The 20,346-nt window shown below is 45.1% G+C and overlaps 3 protein-coding genes across 7 annotated transcripts; 2 read left to right on the forward strand and 1 right to left on the reverse strand.

The window, feature by feature from the left end:
- Positions 1-525: 525 nt before the first annotated feature.
- On the forward strand, positions 526-2,530 carry MED11 (mediator complex subunit 11). The gene is made up of 3 exons (XM_072641293.1): positions 526-837; positions 1,061-1,191; positions 2,078-2,530. Exons 1-3 carry the CDS (start codon positions 753-755, stop codon positions 2,213-2,215), a joined length of 354 nt encoding a protein of 117 aa, XP_072497394.1. The 5' UTR covers positions 526-752; the 3' UTR covers positions 2,216-2,530.
- A 315-nt stretch (positions 2,531-2,845) lies between these two features.
- On the reverse strand, positions 2,846-8,159 carry CXCL16 (C-X-C motif chemokine ligand 16). Of its 2 annotated transcripts, XM_072641292.1 has the most exons (5): positions 7,851-8,159; positions 6,932-7,064; positions 6,249-6,331; positions 4,116-4,496; positions 2,846-3,011 (listed from the first exon to the last, which is right to left on the reverse strand). In XM_072641292.1, the coding sequence occupies exons 1-5, from the start codon at positions 7,945-7,947 to the stop codon at positions 2,911-2,913; spliced, it is 795 nt and encodes a 264-aa protein (XP_072497393.1). In that variant the 5' UTR covers positions 7,948-8,159; the 3' UTR covers positions 2,846-2,910. The 2 variants fall into 2 exon arrangements, with proteins under 2 accessions (XP_072497393.1, XP_072497392.1); XM_072641291.1 differs by lacking the exon at positions 2,846-3,011 and having other exon boundaries at positions 3,221-4,496; positions 7,851-8,103.
- Positions 8,160-9,427: 1,268 nt separating this feature from the next.
- Positions 9,428-16,513, forward strand: ZMYND15 (zinc finger MYND-type containing 15). Of its 4 annotated transcripts, XM_072641282.1 has the most exons (14): positions 9,428-9,499; positions 10,115-10,693; positions 11,656-11,890; positions 12,124-12,279; positions 12,396-12,556; positions 12,862-13,014; positions 13,703-13,783; positions 13,969-14,085; positions 14,276-14,364; positions 14,692-14,790; positions 14,994-15,147; positions 15,372-15,430; positions 15,735-15,895; positions 16,217-16,513. In XM_072641282.1, exons 2-14 carry the CDS (start codon positions 10,120-10,122, stop codon positions 16,386-16,388), a joined length of 2,211 nt encoding a protein of 736 aa, XP_072497383.1. In that variant the 5' UTR covers positions 9,428-9,499; positions 10,115-10,119; the 3' UTR covers positions 16,389-16,513. The 4 variants fall into 4 exon arrangements, with proteins under 4 accessions (XP_072497383.1, XP_072497384.1, XP_072497385.1 ...); XM_072641283.1 differs by lacking the exon at positions 14,692-14,790 and having other exon boundaries at positions 14,970-15,147; XM_072641284.1 differs by lacking the exon at positions 14,692-14,790.
- Positions 16,514-20,346: the final 3,833 nt, after the last annotated feature.

The raw sequence follows: 20,346 nt of genomic DNA on the forward strand, positions 1-20,346 counted from the left end.
AAATACTTATATACTGCTTACTATGTGCTAAAGTGCTTTACAGTTACCTCATTTGATCCTCACTGTTGTGGGAGATCTGAGTTCATACAGCATTTAAGTGGCTGGCCAGAGTTACACATCTAGAAATTGTCTGAGGCCACAGTTGAACTCGGGTCTCCCGAACTCCAGGTCCGGTGGTCCATTCACTGCACAAGCTAGCTGCCCAAGATCTAATTCCACCTCGTTGCTTTCTGGGGATGCTAGAGCCCCAAGATCTCTCCAAAGCACCTCCGCCTCTCGGGCATTCCTAAGCAGACAGACACCCGGTCAGAAGCCTGGGGTGTAGCTCAATTTTTGGAAGGGTTCCTAGGAGGGAAGACAGGTTTGATTAACCCTAGAGAATATATAATTTAATTAGTCCTCACCTTACCCTAGAAGTGCGCTTGAGTACAGCAGCCCTAAGCAACTCGGGAGCTGTAGTCCACCAGAGGCAGAGAAGCGTGCCCCTGCGCGGGGCTTCTTGGGAGCTGTAGTCTACCAAGAAGCAGCCTTGGGCCGGCCCCTCGAGAAGGAGGGGAGTGTCCGGCTGCGCGGTGTTTTCTGGGAGCGGTAGTTTACTGGGAGACAGGCGGCTGCGCGCAGCTTCCTGGGAGTTGGAGTGCATCTACAACCGGTAGGTCGGCTTTGGCTGGGCCGACGTGGGAAAGGTTTGCGGGTTTCTCAAACTGGCTGTCCGCTAGGAAACGGTTGCGGCAAGGATTCCCGTGACATTCATGGCGACTTATAGCTTGGCGAACGAGCGGCTGCGGGCCTTGGAGGATATCGAACGGGAGATAGGGACTATTCTGCAGAGCGCCGGTGAGAGTCGAGTTTAGGCGCCAGTAGGCCTGACTTGCCGCACATGCGCCAAACCCACTTTCCTCTTGTTCTTTCCTTATTCTGGGGCGGGGCGGGGCGGGGCGGAGACTCCGGGCCCGGGCTACTTAATAGTCGGAGGGCGGAGCTCCTAGCTTGATGAGGGGGCGGGGCCATGTTGGGAGCTCCTCCCCACTGAGCGAAATTGGGGCTCTCTGCGGGGTAGGAAACGTGATCCTGGAGCTGTCCAAGGAGAAAGCGAACGAACGGCTGCTGGACCGGCAGGCGGCAGCCTTCACCTCCTCGGTTCAGCACGTGGAGGCCGAACTGTCGGCCCAAATCCGATACCTGACCCAGGTAGGTGCCCTGGAGGGATCTGTGCCTGGAGAAGGGGGTGGGCCAAGGCTTGGGAGTTAAAATCTGAGGCTTGGATTTGGGTAGCTGATCGGGGCAAAAGTAGGCGGTGTTTAAAACGTCAGCAACCCAGGTAGTCCTTTCTTCATCCTCATCTGTTACCTCGATGGGGGAAAAGCAATAGGAGAGTCCTTTGTGCTGGGCATTCCCCTCAGATAATCCAAACCCGAATGGATGCCAGGAAACTGAATGATACGGCAGGCCACGTCCCAGAAATACGTGCACATTCAAATTCAATGACTTCAGCCCTAGGACTTTGCTCTGAAGTCCTAAATAGCTGGACATTATGGTTTGCAGTGACAGTATTGACAGGGGGAAGTACAGAATCAGGTAGCACACTGAAATTGGGAGCCAGGAAGACCTGTTTTCAAATACTTTCTCAAAGTTACTATTTATGTGGTCATGTAATTGGTCTGTACTTAATTTTCCTTAATTGTAAAATTAGGGAATTGGATTCAACAGCCATTAATGACCCTTCTAGCTCTAAATCTATGATTCCAAGACCTCTGACCACCTTTCCATCTCAAAATCGATAACCCTAAAACAAGCCGGGAAGCAACTAGACAGAAAGATTTATGAAACCATAAGTTTCATAAAGATTGTGACTTGCTTATTTTTGTATCACTCCAAGTATCTTGAGCAGAACTTTAAGCATATGTTTAATATATATATTTTTTTAATAAATTAGTGAAAGCAATTGGACACCTGGGTCCTGAAGAAGTATATTAGTGGAATTTGGATGGATGTCTGGATGCCTCACGGGAAAGAAGTGGTGGGGTGTGGACTAGGATAAAGATAAGAACCAGCTGATGTTCATGTTCATTCTTAGGTAGCAACTGGCCAGCCTCATGAGGGTTCCAGCTACTCATCAAGAAAGGACTGCCAGATGGCACTGAAACGAGTAGATTATGCTCGATTGAAACTGAGTGAGCTGGCACGGACCTGTGAACAGGTGTTGGAGACCTAAAGTAGGGTAGAGGCCCTTCCTTTCCCCTCTTCCATACCTCTGTTGTCTTGGACAAAGTAAGAGAAGTAATCCAGGCCATGATACTAAGTGAGGAGGAGATGGTGTCCCACCAGACTTCACCATTAAGAAAAACCATGGGAAAGAAAAAAGATGACTGACTTCACCCAAGAAGTGTCCACAGATTACCTCTTAAAACAGAAATTGGAGATCCTAATATGCATTTCCTTTCTTCCACCTTACATTTCCATTTTCCCATGATACTTGGGATTCTCCTTGCTACTTTGGTCCAGCTCAGAAATACAAAATGGGCAAGTAGATCTGACTGTTTTCAATAAGTCTAAATTTTCCATGCATCATAAGGTATAAGGGCATCTAATTAATTAGGGAGGGAGTAGAAGGAGAAAAGCTGAGAGAATAGTAGGAGAGTGGAGTTCAAGGTCATGTGAGGGGTAAAAAGGAGCAGGGCAGTTCCTTTCTACTACAGTCGGGGGGCAAGAAGAATAAATTAGTTGACTTGGGTTAGGTACACCCTAGAGAGTAGAGCAATGTAGGGGGATATATTGATGGGATGCACTTGGGGAAAGAAAAAAGGATTTCTAGGAGATATTGATTGCAGAATAGACTCAGAAATTATAAAATAATCATTTTTAATGAAATGAATACTAAATCTTTAGATTCAATGGGAGAAGCAAATATTATTGTAGAATAGTTGCCTTGCTGTTTTCAAATGGCTGAAGCATGGTTTCTATCAAGGAGTCAGGTGGATCTGTCTCACAAGGGATTATCAGTTCAAAACCTAAAAAGATGAGAGAAAAGGAAGGCTGGATCCCTGAAGAGAATGGGAGTTGTGGGTAGTGCGTAGTGCGGACTATTCCTGAAGACTGTGGAATTAGGTGACAAAACCCTATACAGCCTGGGCCCTGCCTGTCTCTCCAACTTTATTTCCCACCATTCCTTTCCTCTGCTCTAACAAAACTGGCCTATTAATGGATCTTTGAATATGTCTTCTGTCTTTGTTCAAATAATTCATCCTAAAATGTTCCTGTACCTGCTCTCTATGCCCTCTCAAAAGTCCTTCTCAAGTCATGTGTGGAGCCTTTCACAACTGGCCTCATCTGTGCTACATTGACTACCTTTACCATTTGGCACTTGGCTAATCTTTGTATTTTTAAGTAGATTTTTTAGGGATATCTTCTGTTTGCTCAGATAGTAAGCCTCTCAAAATCAAATACTGTCTTGTGGCTTCTTTAAGTTCTCAGGGGTCCAAATGGTGCTCTGCATACAGTAGGCACTCAGCATGTGGTGATTGTAGTGCCACTCAAGATAAAGCCATAAATTCAAGTGAGAAGACCATAGTCACAGACCTAACTCTGCCACTAACCAGCTTAGGTGCTCCTTCATCAGTAAGGATGATCTCAATTGAGTCTTAAAACTCTGTTTCCTCTTCTGTAAAGTGATTGGATAGGAGACTGTGGTATAATGGATAGAGCACTGTACTCTGAGTCAGAAAATCTGGCTTCAGCTCCTGATTCTGCCACTTAGATTATAGGATTTTGATTTGGAAGGGTCTTTAAACCCTTTGCTGTACAGACGAGAATAAGACCCAGAAAGAGAAAATTATTTCATAGCATTATATGAGCTAGAAGGGACATTAGAGGTCGTCTAATCCAAGGCCCTTATTTTACAGATGAGGAAATGGAGATCTAAAGTCATATAATGGCAGAGTCAGGATTTGAACCCAGATCCTCCAACTCTAAATGCAGTGCTTTTTATAGTATACTAGGCACCCTCTGAGAAGGATCAGGGGCTGAAAAGGGAGCTGAATCTAGAAGGGCAGATTCGCTTGGTCCTTGATGCAACTGAGATTTATGGGACCAAAACACATGGATCCCATGTTTACCTTTGGGGTTCCTCTTTGGAGGTTCTTGTTTCCGACACCAGACATAAGCAAGAACTCCAGTAAGACCAAAGACAATCCCAAGTAGGCACAAAATAGGTATGGTGGCAGAGGTACCCATCTGGTCCATTTGTCCCTTTTTGGCTTCCCCCTTCATGTTTGCCATGCTGCTGTTCTCCAGAGGAGCACTGGTGGTGTCATTGAGATATCTATTCCCCATTTCTCTAGACTGGGTATTTGTTGACTGGTTGGTCTGGGAGGATGGTTCGGTGGTGGTGAATGGGAGTAATCGGTTTAGTCCTGTCAGGCTTTGGATCGTGGTAGTAAGGTAATTATCCTGGGTGCCCTGATATCCAGATTTGTATGTCTTGGCGATTCCACATTCTGGGAAAACAAGATGAGAGAAATCTGACGAGCTGGAGAGAAACATGAAGAAATAGGGAATTAAAGTGAAAGATCTAGTAGAGAGAGAGGGGTGGGTAAGAGAGTTAAGTAGAAGACTTAAAAGAGGGGATAGATGTAAAGAATATAACTACTTAATCCAATCTTGCCAACCATCTTTTTCCTCCCCAATCAACAAGCATTTATTAAGAGTTTACTATGTAAGGAGCTGTGCTAAGCTTGGAGATACAATAAAAAGCAAAAACTTATACTAAAAGAGCTAATATTATTTTTTCCCCCAGTTTTTTAAAAAATAAATGTTATTGCTATCTTTTGTTTTTTACATTCTCAGAATTTCTCCCAGTATTTCCCCTCTCCCTCCTAGAGAGCTGTTCCACATAAGAAATAACATTTTTTTTTTAAGATAAAGAAGAGGAAAAAAATCAGCAAACCAAACTAGGCTAAAAATATATACTATATTTTACATCTGTGGATCTTCCACATCTGCAGAGGAATAGGAGTACGTCATGTCTTTTCTTTGGAGCCATTTGCAACAATCCCTTTTGATTTTTTTTTGGTGATTCCTTTCATTTGCATCGTCGTAATCATTATATATTATATATCGATTTTTTATTTTACTTCACTCTTCATCGAATCATGTAAATCTTTCCATGTCGCCCACAATCTCTTAACTGCTAAATCTAAGGGCTTTTTTTTTAGTCCTTATCCTTCCTGACCTATTCAACATTTGGCACTGTTGGAATCACTGATAGTACCCTCTTCTCCCTGGGTTTTTATGCTTTCCTTATTCTCCTGTGACTAGGTGATTGTGCCTCATTTTCCTTTGTTGGATCATCATCTATGTCCCTTCTCCTTTGCCTTGATGTACCCCTATGGCTCTGTCCTCTTCCCTCTTCTTTTTCTCTGTCTCTCTTACTTTAATCTAATCAGCTACCATAGGATAATTTATTATCTCTGTTCAGATGATTTCCAGATCTGTTAAACCAGCCCTCACCTCTTTTTTGAACTCCAAACTTTTATCTCAGTCCTCAGTCAGTAGTTTTTTTCATTTGTGTCCAATTCTTTGTTATCCTATTTGAGGTCTTCTTGGCAGAAGTACTGAAGTAGTTTGCCATTGCCATCTCCAGCTCCAGAAGAGGAAACTGAGGCAAATGGGGTAAAGTGATTTGCCCAGGGTCATACAGCTAGTAAGTGCCTTGAGGCTGGATTTGAACTCAGGAAGAGAAGTCTTCCTGAATCCAGGCCTGGCACTCTACCTGCAGTGCCTCTTAGCTGCCCATATCTCTGCCTAACTTCCTTCAAAAACCACCTCAGTTGCCCACTTTCCTGATCAGCCCAGTTGTTAGTGCCTTCTCCCCTAAAATTTTTTTATATTCCGAATATTGTTTCCACCAGTAGAATGTAAGTCCAAGGACTGTTTCATTTTTTGTCTCCTCAATCATAGCGCCTGGTACATGGTAGGGTTTCAGTAAATGCTTGTTGAATTGCTCAGCAAATGTTTATTAAATTTAACTGATAAGAGGAGAGAATGGAAGGAAGATAAATAGCTTGGGAGGAGGCAGAAAGGAAGACACAGGAAAGGGGAAGCTGAGGGAATAGTTAACTGATGGGAAGAAAAGAAAGAACTGAGGTCAAGAGGTGATGGAACTCTTTGAAAATTAGAATACATAATAAAGAAAAAGCTGAAGAGAAATAATGTTAATAATGGGAAAAGGGGGGAAGATGGACTCTCACCATGGTTGTCGAAACAAGTCCTTAGCCTCTGGCCCCAGGTGTTTTTGAAGCTTGAACACAGAGTTTTTCTGGGCAGGTGGAACCTGGTTAGGAATTGCAGAAGGTGTACTGCCTCAGTTCCCAATTCTGAAGTTTCACTTTTCCCCTTTTTACACTGCTAGAAATCTAGCTCAGTTGACCCTTCCTCATTACTTTTTTTTTTTTTTAAGAAAAATTTTTATTTCCTGAAATCACTGTGGAAACTTAAAGTTTTTGCTAGTTACATAGAGGTGAAAGGACTTTAATATAGGGGAAAGAAATATCAATATGGTCACAAAACACATTGAGAAATGATCAACTTGATTATTTTCTGACATCTTAAAAATTCAACTGTATATATAATATGGCTCAATTTTTCTAGATCTGAAAAAATAGATATTTATAACTGTTTTCATTTTTACATTTATTTTTTCACTTTCAGTTCCAAATTACCTTCCTCATTCCTAAGCAATGAAACAGCTTGGAATTCCCCAGCTACTGGGCAAGGTAAACTTTACCTAGACAGGGGCAGGGCAGAGTTTAAGAGAGCCTAAGCCCTGGGGACTATGGATTCCTGGAAATAAATACACAGCCAGGAAAGGTGTGTTGGAAGCAAGCAAGCAGTTGGGGATGGGGAGGAAAGTGGGGGATAGGGTGGGTCCTACCTTATATATTTGTGGCAACTTTCATATCCCTGTAGATTAGTAGTGAGTAATTGCCACAGTGCAGGACTCGGGGAATCAGGTAGCTTCGAGTCACAAGGGCAGCTTCCTGCAATGCTGCCCTGATTTCCAATAACTAAAGGAGAGAGAGAATAGTAACGACGCAGGTACGTGACAGTCACTTCTCCAGCTCCTTCCACAGGGACCACAACCAGCCACATCCCAGTGTATCCATCCCCAGAATTCAAGTATCCTGCTAATCAACACCAGTAACCTGGAAGAACACCGAAGCTGAGGATATTCCCCTCTCCCAACACACACACACTCTCACACACACACACTCTCACATTCTCTCTCTCACTCACACACACACATTCACATTCTCACTCTCGCTCACACTCACACTCACATTCTCACACACACTCGCATTCTCAGTCACTCACACACACATTCTCACACACACTCACACACTCACACACTCACACACTCTCACACTCACTCTCTCTCTCTCTCTCTCTCTCTCTCTCTCTCTCTCTCTCTCTCTCTCTCTCTCCCTCCCTCTCCCCCTCCCCCTCCCTCCCTCCCTCCCTCTCTCTCTCTCTCTCTCTCTCTTTCTCTCTCTTTCTCTCTCTTTTCCCGGCCCCGCCCTAGTCCTAGCACCATACACTACTTTTTGCCTCCGCACCAGCCACAATAGGTATGCTAATTCCTGCTCCTCTGCCTATAGGAGCTCGGTAGGTCGCCCCCTCATGAGCCCTTCCCCTTGGACTTCAAAATGTCCAACTTGGGGTCCGACCCCAAATTACGAGGGCACTTCAATCTCCCGGCAATTCCTCCTTTCCCTCTCGTTCCCACTTCGTTTTTCAATCCATGAACTCTACGTCCCCGAAATGGACCCGAGCCATTCGCCATCCCCTCAAACCTCCTTGGATCAGCTTCAGAAACAAGACCAACGAAACTGTGCAGAATCCGCTCATGCTCCGGTGCCCAGCTACGGCTACCTCAGAGCTACCAGGCATGAGCTCTGGCTTCCCAAACGACTGGGCTAGTACTGAAGGGTGTGGAACCAATAGGTTATCTCTCACTGGTCCCCGCTTCCGGAAACGTTCAGTGACTGGCTCTCCAGAGGAAAAGTTCAGAGAAAAAAAGCTCTGACTTAAAAGTCGCCTGTATTTCAGTAAGGCTGGGGTATTGAATCCTTTTTGGTTTCAGTAGAAGGTGGGGAAAAAAAGTGACGATATCTGCCTCCCAAACTAGGAAGAGGATGGCGTGGGAGGGCAGGAAATACCACAAGGCAGACAGATTTTGAGAAGCAAAGGAAACACAAACATCCAGGGACAGGCAAAGAAATGGAAATCGACTCCGATGGAGCCGAAACTTGGTGTTGCACAGCCCGGAAAATTCCCACTGTTTTCCCCAAGTTTGTGACTGGAGTGCCTGGAAAGATGGCTAGGGCAGGGAGTAGGGGCATCGAAGGGGTGCCACAAGGAGTCTGGGATTCTTTGCAGACAGAGCCTGGTGACCCAAGGTACTTTCACTTCCCCTTTTTTCTGTGGTAGGCGCCAGTAAACAAGCGCTCACAAGACTGGGGAGAAGAAATACAGATTCAGAATTTAGCTGCTTCCCTGAGAGAAGAGACAACTACGAAGGAACTTTGAAGTGTCCCCTTACATTTCTCAGCTAGGCAAAGACGGTTAAAGATGGAAATAGTGTGAAAGGGTTGCTATACTGCAAGTTAGTTGCTTCATCTGGGAATTAGCTTATTAGTCATTCTGGAAAACAATTCGGAATCACATGAGAGGTCACTGAACTCAGTATATATGCCCTCTGACCCAGCGACTCCACTACTAGTCAAAGACCGAAAGAGTCCATATGTATCAATATTCATAACAGCCCCCCTTGTGGTAGCAAAAACTTGTAAACAAAGTAGGTGTTCATTGATTAGGGGAATATTTGTAAAGGTGGTATATGAATATAAAAGTATTGTGCCTTGAGTAAGGATAAATATGAGATCCTCAGAAATTTGGGGAGACATGTATGAACCCGCAGATAAAAAGAAAGCAGACCCCAAACAATAATATATGCAGTGATTGCTAATGATCAAATGTCAATATTATTAAAGGCCGATATTAGTTACAGATAACGAATGACGGAACACTCTACTTTCCTCTTGGTAGAGGATTGGAGGGCTGTAAGTGCAGAATGTTACAAACTCAATCAAAGTTATGGGATCAAACGCTTTTGGTTGACTGTTGGGTGGTTTGGTTCTTTTTTGCAATGTTAAGAAGGGATAGTGCAAGGGGAAAAGGGAGGCTACTGTTATGTATTGTGTAGAAAATAGTGCGTTCATAAGACATTTTTAAAAATGAAAAAAGAAGCAAAGGTACTTGAGTGTTGGCGCACGAAGATTCCGGACTCGGCTGTAGCGGGAGTCTAGCCTCTGAATGGGGGTGGGGCGTTCTGCGCGAGAGTGCCAGGTCTAGGTTGTGGGGGTGGGGGGGGGGAGGTGATGTCACAGCCCTCCCCCACGCTGCCACAGTATTTACCTTCGAACAGAGACGGCCGCTGCAGGTAAGGGAGACAGGGTGGAGGAGAAATTGAAATGGAAAGATAGAGCCCCTCAAGCATATACATACCCATCCAACCCAAATCTGACCTAGACCATGGGCAACCTGGCCCTTTTCCTTTTATTTTCTGATTTTAAGCCGTTATGAAATTCACCTTTCTTTACTGGTGATGTCCCAGTTTTCCTCCCACAAACAAAAAAACTCAACCCCAACTGAAATAATCTCCATCCCAGATTCACTTTCTGGTTTTGACTCAATCCCTGTTAACCTCTATCTCCAGCTCCTATTCCCTATTCTCAACAGCTAATATTCCCTTATTTACAGCCTCCACGCCCAACTCTGAATGGTAACCCATTTAGTCTAACGCTAAACCATAGCCCTCCTTCCTTAACTCCTCCTTCTGCCCTTGCCTCTTCAGCCACTATCCACAAGACCCTATCCATGGCCTTCTTCCCTATCCACTCTTTAGTTTTAACCCTAAAGAGCCCAACTCAGCCCTAAATCATAGTCCTCACTTCCTTATCTTCACCCCATCCTTTCCTGCCCTAACTCCAGTCCCTCACATGAGGTTCCTGTGCTCCTTTCCTTTCTCTGTGACTCAACTCCTTTGCTCGCCTAGAAATCATGGAGTTTGTATCTGGTTATCGGGATGAGTTCCTCGACTTTGCTGCCCTTCTATTTGTCTGGTTCCGCAAGTTTGCCTCAGAGCGTGGAACTGGGGTGGGTGGGGGGCATGGGCCTGAGGGTCGATCAAGGTTGATGGAAGCCCAGGTGAGACGGTTGCCCTCAGACCCTGCCCTCTGGGTCCTTCACATCTTGCCCAACCGTAGTGTGGGTATCAGCCTGGGGCAAGGTGCTAAGCAGGGACCTGGACCAGGCCTGGGTGCTGCCCGTCTTTTGGGAGATGAGCCCCCTCTCTGCCTCAGAGACCTCAGTCCCTATGTTAGCTTTGTTAGCCTTGAAGATGGAGAGGAAGAAGAAGATGGGGAGGAGGAAGGTGCAGGTGGAGAAGAAGGTGAACTGGAGGAGGAAGGAGAGCAGGCCACCACCAGCCGGGAGCCTACCCAGGATGCTGAGACACCTAGGGAACTGGAAGATGCTGAGGAAGAGGCAGGAGAGGACAGCAGCGGAGGGGACACCAGAGAGGATGGAGGAGAGGAGGAAATGGGGCCAGAGAAGAGAAAGGGAAAGAGAGGTGGTGAGAGACCCAAATACCACCTCACTTCCAGTTTTGATCCAACTATTCACTTTCCACCAAGAGTGGCTCTTTTCCTATCTTTGCTCTATTCTGCTTGGAGAGAGAAATATTCACATTGACATAGTTCTCTTATGCCCTTGGACATTTCTCTCCAATAGAAGATATTTTGAAGTAACACTTATGTGAATCCTGAATGAGGAGCATTTTACAATATGAAAAAAATGTAGTTAAATTTAAAATGGGTTAACATTTCATATCAACAAATAGAAAAATAGTTACTTAATCTTTCAGGAAAGTTCTTGGAGAATTGAAACAATCACTTTCCTCAAGATCTCTCCCCCCTGCTTGTCCCAGGTTACCTAAAGCAAACAAAAAAGATCTCTTCCTTGGATAGATTCCCTTATCGCTTTTGGGATAATGGACACCAAGAGTAGTGTCCTTAAGTGGGGCATTACTCTGATCTCTTCAGGGGATGGGGAGGAAGCAATGTTCTTTACTAGATCTGAGATATTTTTCCTAAAAATGGTGACCATCCTTAACCCATTTTCTGGGACCTTTAGCTTTCTTTCTCTATCCTTTTCACATTTTCCTAAAAGAAAAAGATTGGGCTTAAGAGAAAGGGGAGAAAGGTTTTTAGCGGAGGTCATTATTTCCTGAGGAGTTTAAGTAGTGATAAAATTTTCTTCCTTGTGGTAAATCTGAAAAGGACTAGCCTGGAGAAAAATGTATTTCTTAATATTTCCAGTTGAATTCAAAGAGATTTAAATGTGCAAGATGTGTGGGGTAGGGGATGAGTATGGACAATCCCACTCCCAACTCCACTGAATTTACCCTATATATGGGAAAACTCTTCTCAGGCTCCCCCTCTTCCCTGAACCCCTACCCCTACCTCTATCTGCTCTACCTTTCCTTGAACCTCAACTCTCCTTCCCTTTCATCTGACTTCTCCCCTCTTTTCTCAGATGCTGCCCCCCTACACCTGGCCTGCCTACTTCTGGTGACCGATGAACATGGCACTATCCTGGGCATTGACCTCCTCATGGGTGGACCCCAAGGGAGTGGAGGCAGAGTCACTGGGGCTGAGGGCCTGGCCCAAAGAGCTTATACTCTCCTCTGCCACAGTATGGCCTGCCCCATGGGAGCTGGAGACCCTAGAAGACCTCGACAGCTCACAGTGGGAGACCCCCAGCTACATCGGTACAGAGATGTGGGTCCCAAAAGGGTGTGGAAAATGGCAGAGGAAGGAGAAAGGGGAAACATGGGGTCCTAAATGCATTGGTTTCAGAAGGGTATGGAGGGTGTGTATACCTGTGTCCCTAAGGAATATAGGGACTGAAAAGGGAGCTTGGGACCTGGATGCTGCATGCCTCAGCTCCTGATGGGGGGAGGGCTGGGGCCTCATGCTGAAGTTCATCTTCCTATCTATCCAGGGAACTAGAAAGCTTGGTCCCAAGGCTTGGGGTGAAGCTAGCCAAAGCCCCAATGAGGACGTGGGGCCCCCGTCCTGGCTTCACTTTTGCCTCTCTCCGTGCCCGTGCCTGCCATGTGTGTCACAGACACAGTTTTGAAGTGAAGCTGATGCCCTGGTGAGCAGATGTCATGAGTAGGAGTTAGACACTGAAGGTGGAGAGGGACAGGTATGTTAGGCTATCTGTCTTGTCCTTCCCCATAACTCTTCTACCCTTGGTCCTATTTCCTCCAGCCCCCAGTGTGGTGCAGTCCTGTACTGTGGGGAAACCTGTGTCTGGGCTGACTGGCGACGCAGGCCAGATGATGTGAGCCATCGATTCTGGTGCCCAAGACTTGCAGCTTTCATGGGGCGGGCTGGGGAGCTGGCAGCCTTGCCCTTCACCTACACTGCTGGTACCAGAAATACCTGAGCCCCTGAGGGGCCTGGGGGACCAAGAACTAGGCCTTTAGAGAGTATGGAAAGGACCAAGGAACTGGGAAAGGAAAAAGATGCTGGGCCCCTAAAATAAAATGATGGAGGGTTGGTGGGGAGAAAAAGGGGATACTCTGAGGCTGGAGGCCAGAAGAGGGGTGTCTTGGGTGGGCACTCAGGTACAAAACACTAGCATCTGGGTTAGTGTGTCAAAATTGGGACCTGGGACTTCCTGGGACCAGGAAGACAAATATCTGGACCCTGACCTCCATCTCTGCTCCTCCAGAGGTAACAAGCGAGATGTTTAACAAGGAGGCATTCCTGGCCTCCCGAGGCCTTACACGAGGGTACTGGACTCAACTCAGCATGCTCCTCCCAGGTCCTGTTGCCCCAGGATACCCCCCAGGCAATGGGCCTCCCCTCAGCCTCCTCCTCAGTGGTTAGTAGGGCATCCTGGGAGGCTTGGGGGGGGGGAGTGTTGTGTCCCATTCTTTCCTATCACCTCCTCCCAGCCTTGCTTCTAGTTATCCTGTTCCAAAGGCTATAGGGGATACAACCACAGAAATGTGGGAGGGGATTACAGGGAGGTGATGGAGGCAGAGCCAGAGGATGTCCTACATAACAGGCAACAAGCATTTATTAAGTTCTTACTAAGTGCCAGGCATTGTACTAAGGCTGGGAATACAAATCAGAGCCAAAAGAAAGACTATTCCCTGCCCTCAAGGAGCTGACATTTTAATGGGGGTGGGGTAGATCACACACCAAAGGGGAAGGGAGAGGAGTTCCAAGAAAATGTCTTAGCTTCCCTCCAAATCCACTTGAAGCACATATATGTACACAAACAAGGGCCACCTCAAGGCCATTCTGTCCCCAGGTATCTCTACAAGCCAGCACCTTCTCCCCCTTAGTCACTTCCTCCCCTATGCCCCTTTCCCACCTCCTGGTTCCTATTCACATGCCTCGAAGTGTAATTTCAGATCAGCTCCTCTGTGATGATGATTCATCAGAGTCCCTCTCCCTCCTCTCAGATCTAGAGACACCAGCCTAGAGTTCCCCTGCCTCCAAGGGATAAGGAGGGCGAGGCTAATAGGGATCCCTCCTTCATTCCTACCTACCTCTTCTCTCAGGAGATCCTTATCAGTTACTTCAGGGAGATGGACCCCCCTTGATGCCTCCAGTGCCTCCTGATCCACCTCGAGGCCCTTTTGGTAAGGAGAATTAAATACCTTCACCTCTGAAAGGAGGAAGGAAGATGGAGAAGACAGGAGCCAGAGGTCTTGCTGTCTGAGTCCCTAAGAACAATGAGTACTCTAGTGGGGAGGAGTGTGTAGAAAGGGAACAAGCCTTCATCTACCTATCCATTCACTCCTCCTCATCTCCCCACCACCACCAGGTTCCTGGCAAGATTACTATGCATGGCGTGGCTTGGGCCTGGACTCTCCCTTGGCTGTTCTCCTTACCTACCCACTGACTGTTTACTATGTTATAACCCATCTGGTGCCCCAATCTTGTAAGAAAGGAACAGAAAAGATGGGTGGAGTTGGGAGGGACTACAGGTGGGGGAAACAGTGGAGAGGGCTGGGGTCAGACTGAGGTAAGAAAAGGTAGGGAACCAGAGGGCTGAAAAGTGGGACAGGGTTAAGGGATTATCGGTTTAATAAATTGTCCCTCCCTTTCTCCCCTTCCACATATACCCCTAGTCCCAGAGCTGAACATCCAGAACAAACAGTCCTTGAAAATCCATGTGGTAGAGGCTGGGAAGGAGTTTGATCTCATCATGGTGTTTTGGGTGAGACCCAAGAAGAAAGTGGATGGGGTGGATGGGACTAGGTGGGACTAGGCAGATGGCTGTCCCTGAAGAGGGAGGTTCTGGGAGGCTGAATGATTGGAGTCTTTGTTGAGAGTAAGCTAAAAAAAAAAAAGACACCTGGGGGTCTTGGAAAAGGGGTAGGAATATTTGACCATTATCCCTTAGGATCAAGAAGGGAAGTTGAGGAGGCAGATACCTAGGGCATTCAGAAGGAACTGAACTGGATGGAGGTGGGGAGAGGACAAGGGTGTTGTGGTGGTTGGGGGAGGGGCAGTCAGCTGTGACATTCCCCATTCTTCTACCTAGGAGCTCTCTGTTCTACTTCCTCATGTGGCCCTGGAGCTGCAGTTTGTAGGTGGTGCTTTGCCTCCTGAGAATGACCAGCAACATTTTACCCTTCAGAGGGTATGATGGTCCTGGGGGGAGAGAGTTACCCTGATCAAGAGGATCAGACACAGTCCAGATATAGCCTCTGCCCCACCACAGCCACAGAAAAGCCTGTGCTCTTCTTTCCCGTAACTAATCTTTTCTCTCACTTTCATTTCTTCCTCTCTTAATCCATATCCAAAAATCCTTGCCCCAAGCTCTCCCTCATCTCCTTCCATCAGGATGGGTCAGGAGTATCTGTCCGTCCAGGATCTGGGGTATCTGTGCGTCCAGGCTCAGGAGCTAAAGAGAAGGGAAGCCGTAGGGATCTTCAGATCAAGGTTTCTGCCCGGCCCTACCACTTACTTCAGGGACCCAAGCCTGACCTGGTGATTGGTGAGAGGCCCAAATGAGTGTGTATGTGTGTGTGTGTATATGTGTGTGTGTGTGTGTGTGTGTGTGTGTGTGTGTGTGTGTGTGTGTGTGTGTGTGTGTGTGTGTGAGAGAGAGAGAGAGAGAGAGAGAGAGAGAGAGAGAGAGAGAGAGAGAGAGAGAAAGAGTGTAGGGGAGAAGGGAGCTAGAGTACTCTCTTGACTCTCTCTCTTCTGCCTCCTCCTCAGGATTTAACTCTGGCTTTGGTCTCAAGGACACCTGGTTGAGTTCTCTACCTCGATTACAGGTATGGGGAGTGGAAAGGAAAGGAGGGGGAGAGGGGCAATGGGACTATCCCTTCTTCCTTCTTCTATTACTGACCACCCTTATCTACCTTTTCGCTCTGGATATCTTTAAGGTGTCTTCTATCATCTTCCCCTTTATCTTAGATATTTTCCCCTCCTCTAATTCTCCAGTGTGGACATAGAGTGAAGTTTTTTTGCCCCTATCCTCTTCTTTTTTTTCCCTTTGGTAAGGATCTCTGGGGGGTGGTGATATTCCCCATTTGGGAAGGCTTAAAAGGGGCCTCTAATCCTGAATATTTCCTCCAGTCTCTTAGAGTCCCTGCATTTTTCACGGAGAGCAGTGAGTACAGCTGTGTGATGGATGAGCAGACCATGGCTGGGGCCACAGGAGGAGGGACCAGCCCCCCACAGCCCAACCCCTTTAGATCACCTTTCCGCCTCCGGGCGGCAGACAACTGCATGCCTTGGTGAGGGCCTCTTCTGGTGCTTGAACCCCTTCTCCCTCGATAGGGGAATCCCTAAATCCCCTGTCCTTTCCTTCCCCACTACTGCTTGTCTCCCTAACACTCCCCTGTTATCATCCTGAACCTTCCATTCCCAGGCTCCTAGACTTCTCACATTTCTTCCTCCTTCATGACCCTTTTCATGATGCCCATTTCTTCCATCCCTTTTAACACCCCACTCCATACACCCAGATTTGTAATCTCCTATCTATAGAATTCCACTCAGAAACCTCGCTACCTTCCACCCTGTACTCTCTCATTCACATCCCTGGCCTTGACCCTTAGGTACTGTAATGCCTTCATCTTTCACTTGGTCTACAAACCTCCTCAGGGGAGTGGGATCCGCCCTGCCCCTGGACCTGCCCCCCCTGTCCCAGCCCCAACAGTCCCTCTAGTCCCTGCCAGAAGGCGAAGAGGAGAGAAGAGGCCAAGTCGTGGAGGTCGAAGGCGGAGGTGAGAGCCGGAGATGGAATTATCACTTCCCATAAAATTGTTAAAAAGAAGAACCTTCAGGCAGAGGGGAAGGGATACCTGGGGAAACAGGAAAGATGAATAAAATTACTGGTTTGAGAGGCAAATGAAGCAATGTGAACTGGCCTACTCTGTCCTCATTAGATCTTCTAGGCAGCTAGGCAGCACAGTGCCTAAGAGTGCTGGGTCTGAGATCAAGAAAACCTGAGTTCAAATCCAGCCTCAGATACTTCCTAGCTGTGTCACCCTGGGCAAATCATTTCAATTCTGTATGACTCAGTTTCCTCAACTGTAAAAGGAGGATAAGAATAGTATCCTACTTCCCAAAGCTGTTGTGAGGGTCAAATGAGATAATATTTGTGAAGTGCTTACGACAGTGCTTGGCTTGTCCAGACTTACTCTCACTACCCCTTTCTGTGTTCCTACTCTTCAGCCCAGAACTTCTCTATAACACACTGTAGTCTTGACCTTTGCTTCCTCCTTCAAGAAGAGATGGTCCTTCTTGATAAGACTAACCCTGATACTTGTGCCTTGGTACCATCCCTGCCCTTTTCCCTCCAGAAGCTTGTGCTATCTGTGATTTATTTTCTTTTTCATCTTCAATATGTTCTTATCCACTAGCTTGCTCCCTGATGCCTACAAACATGCTTTGGTCTCCTTTATCTTATATACAAAAACCAAACAAAAAAACCTTTAGTTAGCCCCATAGTTCCCTTCATCAGCCCATCCTGTATCTCATTCCTAATGTAAGTCCTTTGGGGGAAGGGGAGTTTGTGTATATACCACAATCCTCAACATCAAGCAACGTTTAACCTGAAAGAACAGAAGGTGCAAAAACTATACCCACACCCCACAACTGTGGGAATCAGTTTTCAGGTTTCTTTGGTCATAAGTCTTTCTGGGTTCAAAAGGCTGCCATCTGGACATAAAAATATGCACTCTGGAAAATTATTATTAAAAGCAAATATTTTCTCTTCAGTTGACTCTGCCCCCATCCAGCCTGCATTAAGAAAACCCTACAGTTCCTTTTGGCTATGCCACTCTCAGTCCCACTCCATTTATGCATAGTCAAATTCTCTGTAAATGAGATTTCTTTTTTAGAAAAAAACAACAACCCAGTATTATATAGCATGGAAATGAAGGAAACAAGTGAATAAGGCTTTCAGATGACTATTATTTTAATTTCAGCTGAGAGGGGGCAAAGGGCTTTTTCTCTGCCTAAACACACATATACTGGTTTGGAGAAGAAACAAGTAATAATAGTGAACACATAAAAAGATCAGCTCTCCTGCTCCAGAGAGGGAAGTGAAAGAAAAATGTAGTGGAATGAGTTTGTTCATCTCACTAATCCAACAGACACCCAGTCTGTTCTCAGTTCCTTATTCTACTGGGTATTTCCTATGCTCCAGCCTCCATCTCCACAATTCTCTGCTGTCCTCTGCTCTCATTTGCCAAATGAGCAATGACTACCATGCATTACTCAGTTCTGTGTTTTCTATCCTGCCTTTCTATTCTCCCCACTCTGCCTCCATTTTGCTCCTCCATAGGGTCTCCATTTAGCTTCAAAAGTCTCTTCAAGATCAAAAGTCACAGGGACTTCAAGAACTCTGGGTAATGTCTTTCCAGCTATGGGTATATACTTCTAAATGTCTTATGGTGCCATGAAAAATATACTGAATTTGAAGTCAGAAGATGTGGCATCAAAATAAACATCTCTTTAAATGATTATTATTCACCTGACATCAGTGCTATCATGCCATTTACATCAAATGTATATTGTTACACTCAGCATTTTTGTTGTTCAATCATGTCCAACTCTCTATGACACCATGAAAATGATCACTGGGGTTTTCTTGGCAAAGTTACTGGGTGAATTTGCCATTTCCTTCTCCAATGTGACCCGTTTTACAGATGAGGAACTGAGGCAAATAGAGGCAAATCCATCCCTAACGGATATCAAGAAAGTTCTCAAAAGAATCATTGCACACTATTAATAAACTTGTGAAAAATTTCTCCAAATCCCTAACTGAATGCCATGAAATTCTAATGTCAATCTTGGCCATTAAGAAGAGATAGTAAAATTTATTTTCCTCCCTTCATTGGAATAGTAAAGGGCTATGAGTATGGCATATTGTATGTCAGTGACTTGACCAAAGTCATACAACTAGTAAGTATCTAAGGCCATATTTGAACTCAGATCTTCCTGATTCCAAGCCTGGTGCCCTATTCATTGTACTACCTAACTGTCCTTTAAGTGGAAATAGCAAAATTCAAAGCATTATGTCTGGTACCTGCAGGGCATTGTCAAAGAAAAATATGCATACTTCATTTTAGGCACAAGTCTGCTCAAAAACATTTCTATTAAATATTAATCTAAGATGTAAGCATTTCTAGCTTTTAGAGAGAGAAATGTCCAAAGTTTACTAGGCATTTCCCTGCCCAAGAAGTTTGAGGTAACATAGTAATCTTAAACAAGGAAAATACAGTTTTGGGTTAACATTCTAGAAAAATAATTTAATCTTCAACTAGAACAACTCAGTTCCCTCCTTGATCACTCCCCTCAAAGAATGGAAAGGAATTTCCACCCTGAGATTAATATTGATCTCCTGAGGTCAATATTGCAATCCTTTCTAAACAGTAGTAAAGTACATTTCCTTTGGTAGGTCCCTGGACAACTACATCAAGGCATGGAATTAAGCAGGACTTAGGATTGGTTCTCTCAATCCATTTCCTGTAGAAGAGTCTTACCCTTGTTCTACCCGCTTTCCTAAAGGAAAAAAATCCAGAAATGGTTTTAAATGAGAGAAAATATTAATTCTTTATATTTTCAGTTTTTATTATGCTTCCAAAATGTACTACATGGTGGCATCATGAGAGTATGTACATAAATATAATACAAAAGCAAAAAGTCATAAATATTTTTTAAAAAGCATAGTTGTAGCAAGCATGTATAAACACTGGAATATGAAAATAAACAAAGCCTAGAACTACACAGCTAACAATAAATACATGATACTAGGACATTAGCTTAAACAGCAAAATAAAACAAACATAACTGAGAAACATTAAATTATTAACATTTGCAATTATATATGCAATTACATGCAAGACATGACACAAGGAAAAACATTAGTATTGTCATCTCAATACATATGTAGCTATTTTTCTGCCTTTCCTGTTACATGTTATCATAGTCAAAGATAGATTTAGCTCCCTTATGACTGAGAAACTTTTCTGCCCCTGGCTGGTGATGAAATCTTATCATCATTAATCACCACCATTAAATCTATGTGCCTACATTTCTAAACTTGACCTTGGCTCACTCGGAGCATTTCTAGGCCCTGTAATAGAGGAGTCTCTAAAACTGAAATTCGAGGCAGGAAAGATACTGCCTCTAGTTTCTCTGGGTTCCCCATCTCCAGGCAAAGTTGTTAGGGTTACAGTATACAAAGTCTTCATCACTTGCAGCATCACTTTCTGAGCCAAAGAGTTCAAATATCCTTTGTCCAAATGGTGAGCTATTTATTTTACTAAGAGTCCACTAATCTAATTGTCCGTTAGTTTTTCCTTCTGTTCATCAAGAGAGTCTAACTAATTCTTGGGCAATAGGAGCTTGTGATAAATTGTCCTCCCTGCTCCAGGGGCTATTACATAAACATACATATTACCCATTGGAAGTAAGGAAGAGATTTAGGAATTTCATTTGTGGTACTCCAGGCTTACCCTATAACTACACCGCAGAGTGTGATTTCCTCCTTTGGGGAGTACAGGGTGGGCCAGCTTTTACTACAAAGGAATTTTCTAGGTTATAAGAAAACTTAGTATAAGTTTTGGGTTAACATTCCAGAAAAATAATTTAATCTTCAACTAGAACAACTCAGTTACTTCCTTGATCACTCCCCTGTAAAGGAATTTCCATTTCTGATGAGTCATCTTGAGGGCAT

This window comes from Notamacropus eugenii, chromosome 2, assembly GCF_028372415.1.
Source record: "Notamacropus eugenii isolate mMacEug1 chromosome 2, mMacEug1.pri_v2, whole genome shotgun sequence".
NCBI lineage: Eukaryota > Metazoa > Chordata > Mammalia > Diprotodontia > Macropodidae > Notamacropus > Notamacropus eugenii.

Bases quoted from the DNA above. Each gene is read 5' to 3' on its own strand.
- MED11 (XM_072641293.1), top strand. From the start codon at position 753: ATGGCGACTTATAGCTTGGCGAACGAGCGGCTGCGGGCCTTGGAGGAT. The intron at 838-1,060 runs GTGAGAGTCGAG...TCTGCGGGGTAG, and splicing joins GACTATTCTGCAGAGCGCCG to GAAACGTGATCCTGGAGCTG. The intron at 1,192-2,077 runs GTAGGTGCCCTG...GTTCATTCTTAG, and splicing joins AAATCCGATACCTGACCCAG to GTAGCAACTGGCCAGCCTCA.
- CXCL16 (XM_072641291.1), bottom strand. From the start codon at position 7,947: ATGCCTGGTAGCTCTGAGGTAGCCGTAGCTGGGCACCGGAGCATGAGC. The intron at 6,332-6,931 runs GTAGGACCCACC...ATTCCTAACCAG, and splicing joins AGTTGCCACAAATATATAAG to GTTCCACCTGCCCAGAAAAA. The intron at 4,497-6,248 runs GTGAGAGTCCAT...TTGTTTTCCCAG, and splicing joins GACTTGTTTCGACAACCATG to AATGTGGAATCGCCAAGACA.
- ZMYND15 (XM_072641282.1), top strand. From the start codon at position 10,120: ATGGAGTTTGTATCTGGTTATCGGGATGAGTTCCTCGACTTTGCTGCC. The intron at 13,784-13,968 runs GTAAGGAGAATT...CACCACCACCAG, and splicing joins TCCACCTCGAGGCCCTTTTG to GTTCCTGGCAAGATTACTAT. The intron at 15,431-15,734 runs GTATGGGGAGTG...TATTTCCTCCAG, and splicing joins GTTCTCTACCTCGATTACAG to TCTCTTAGAGTCCCTGCATT.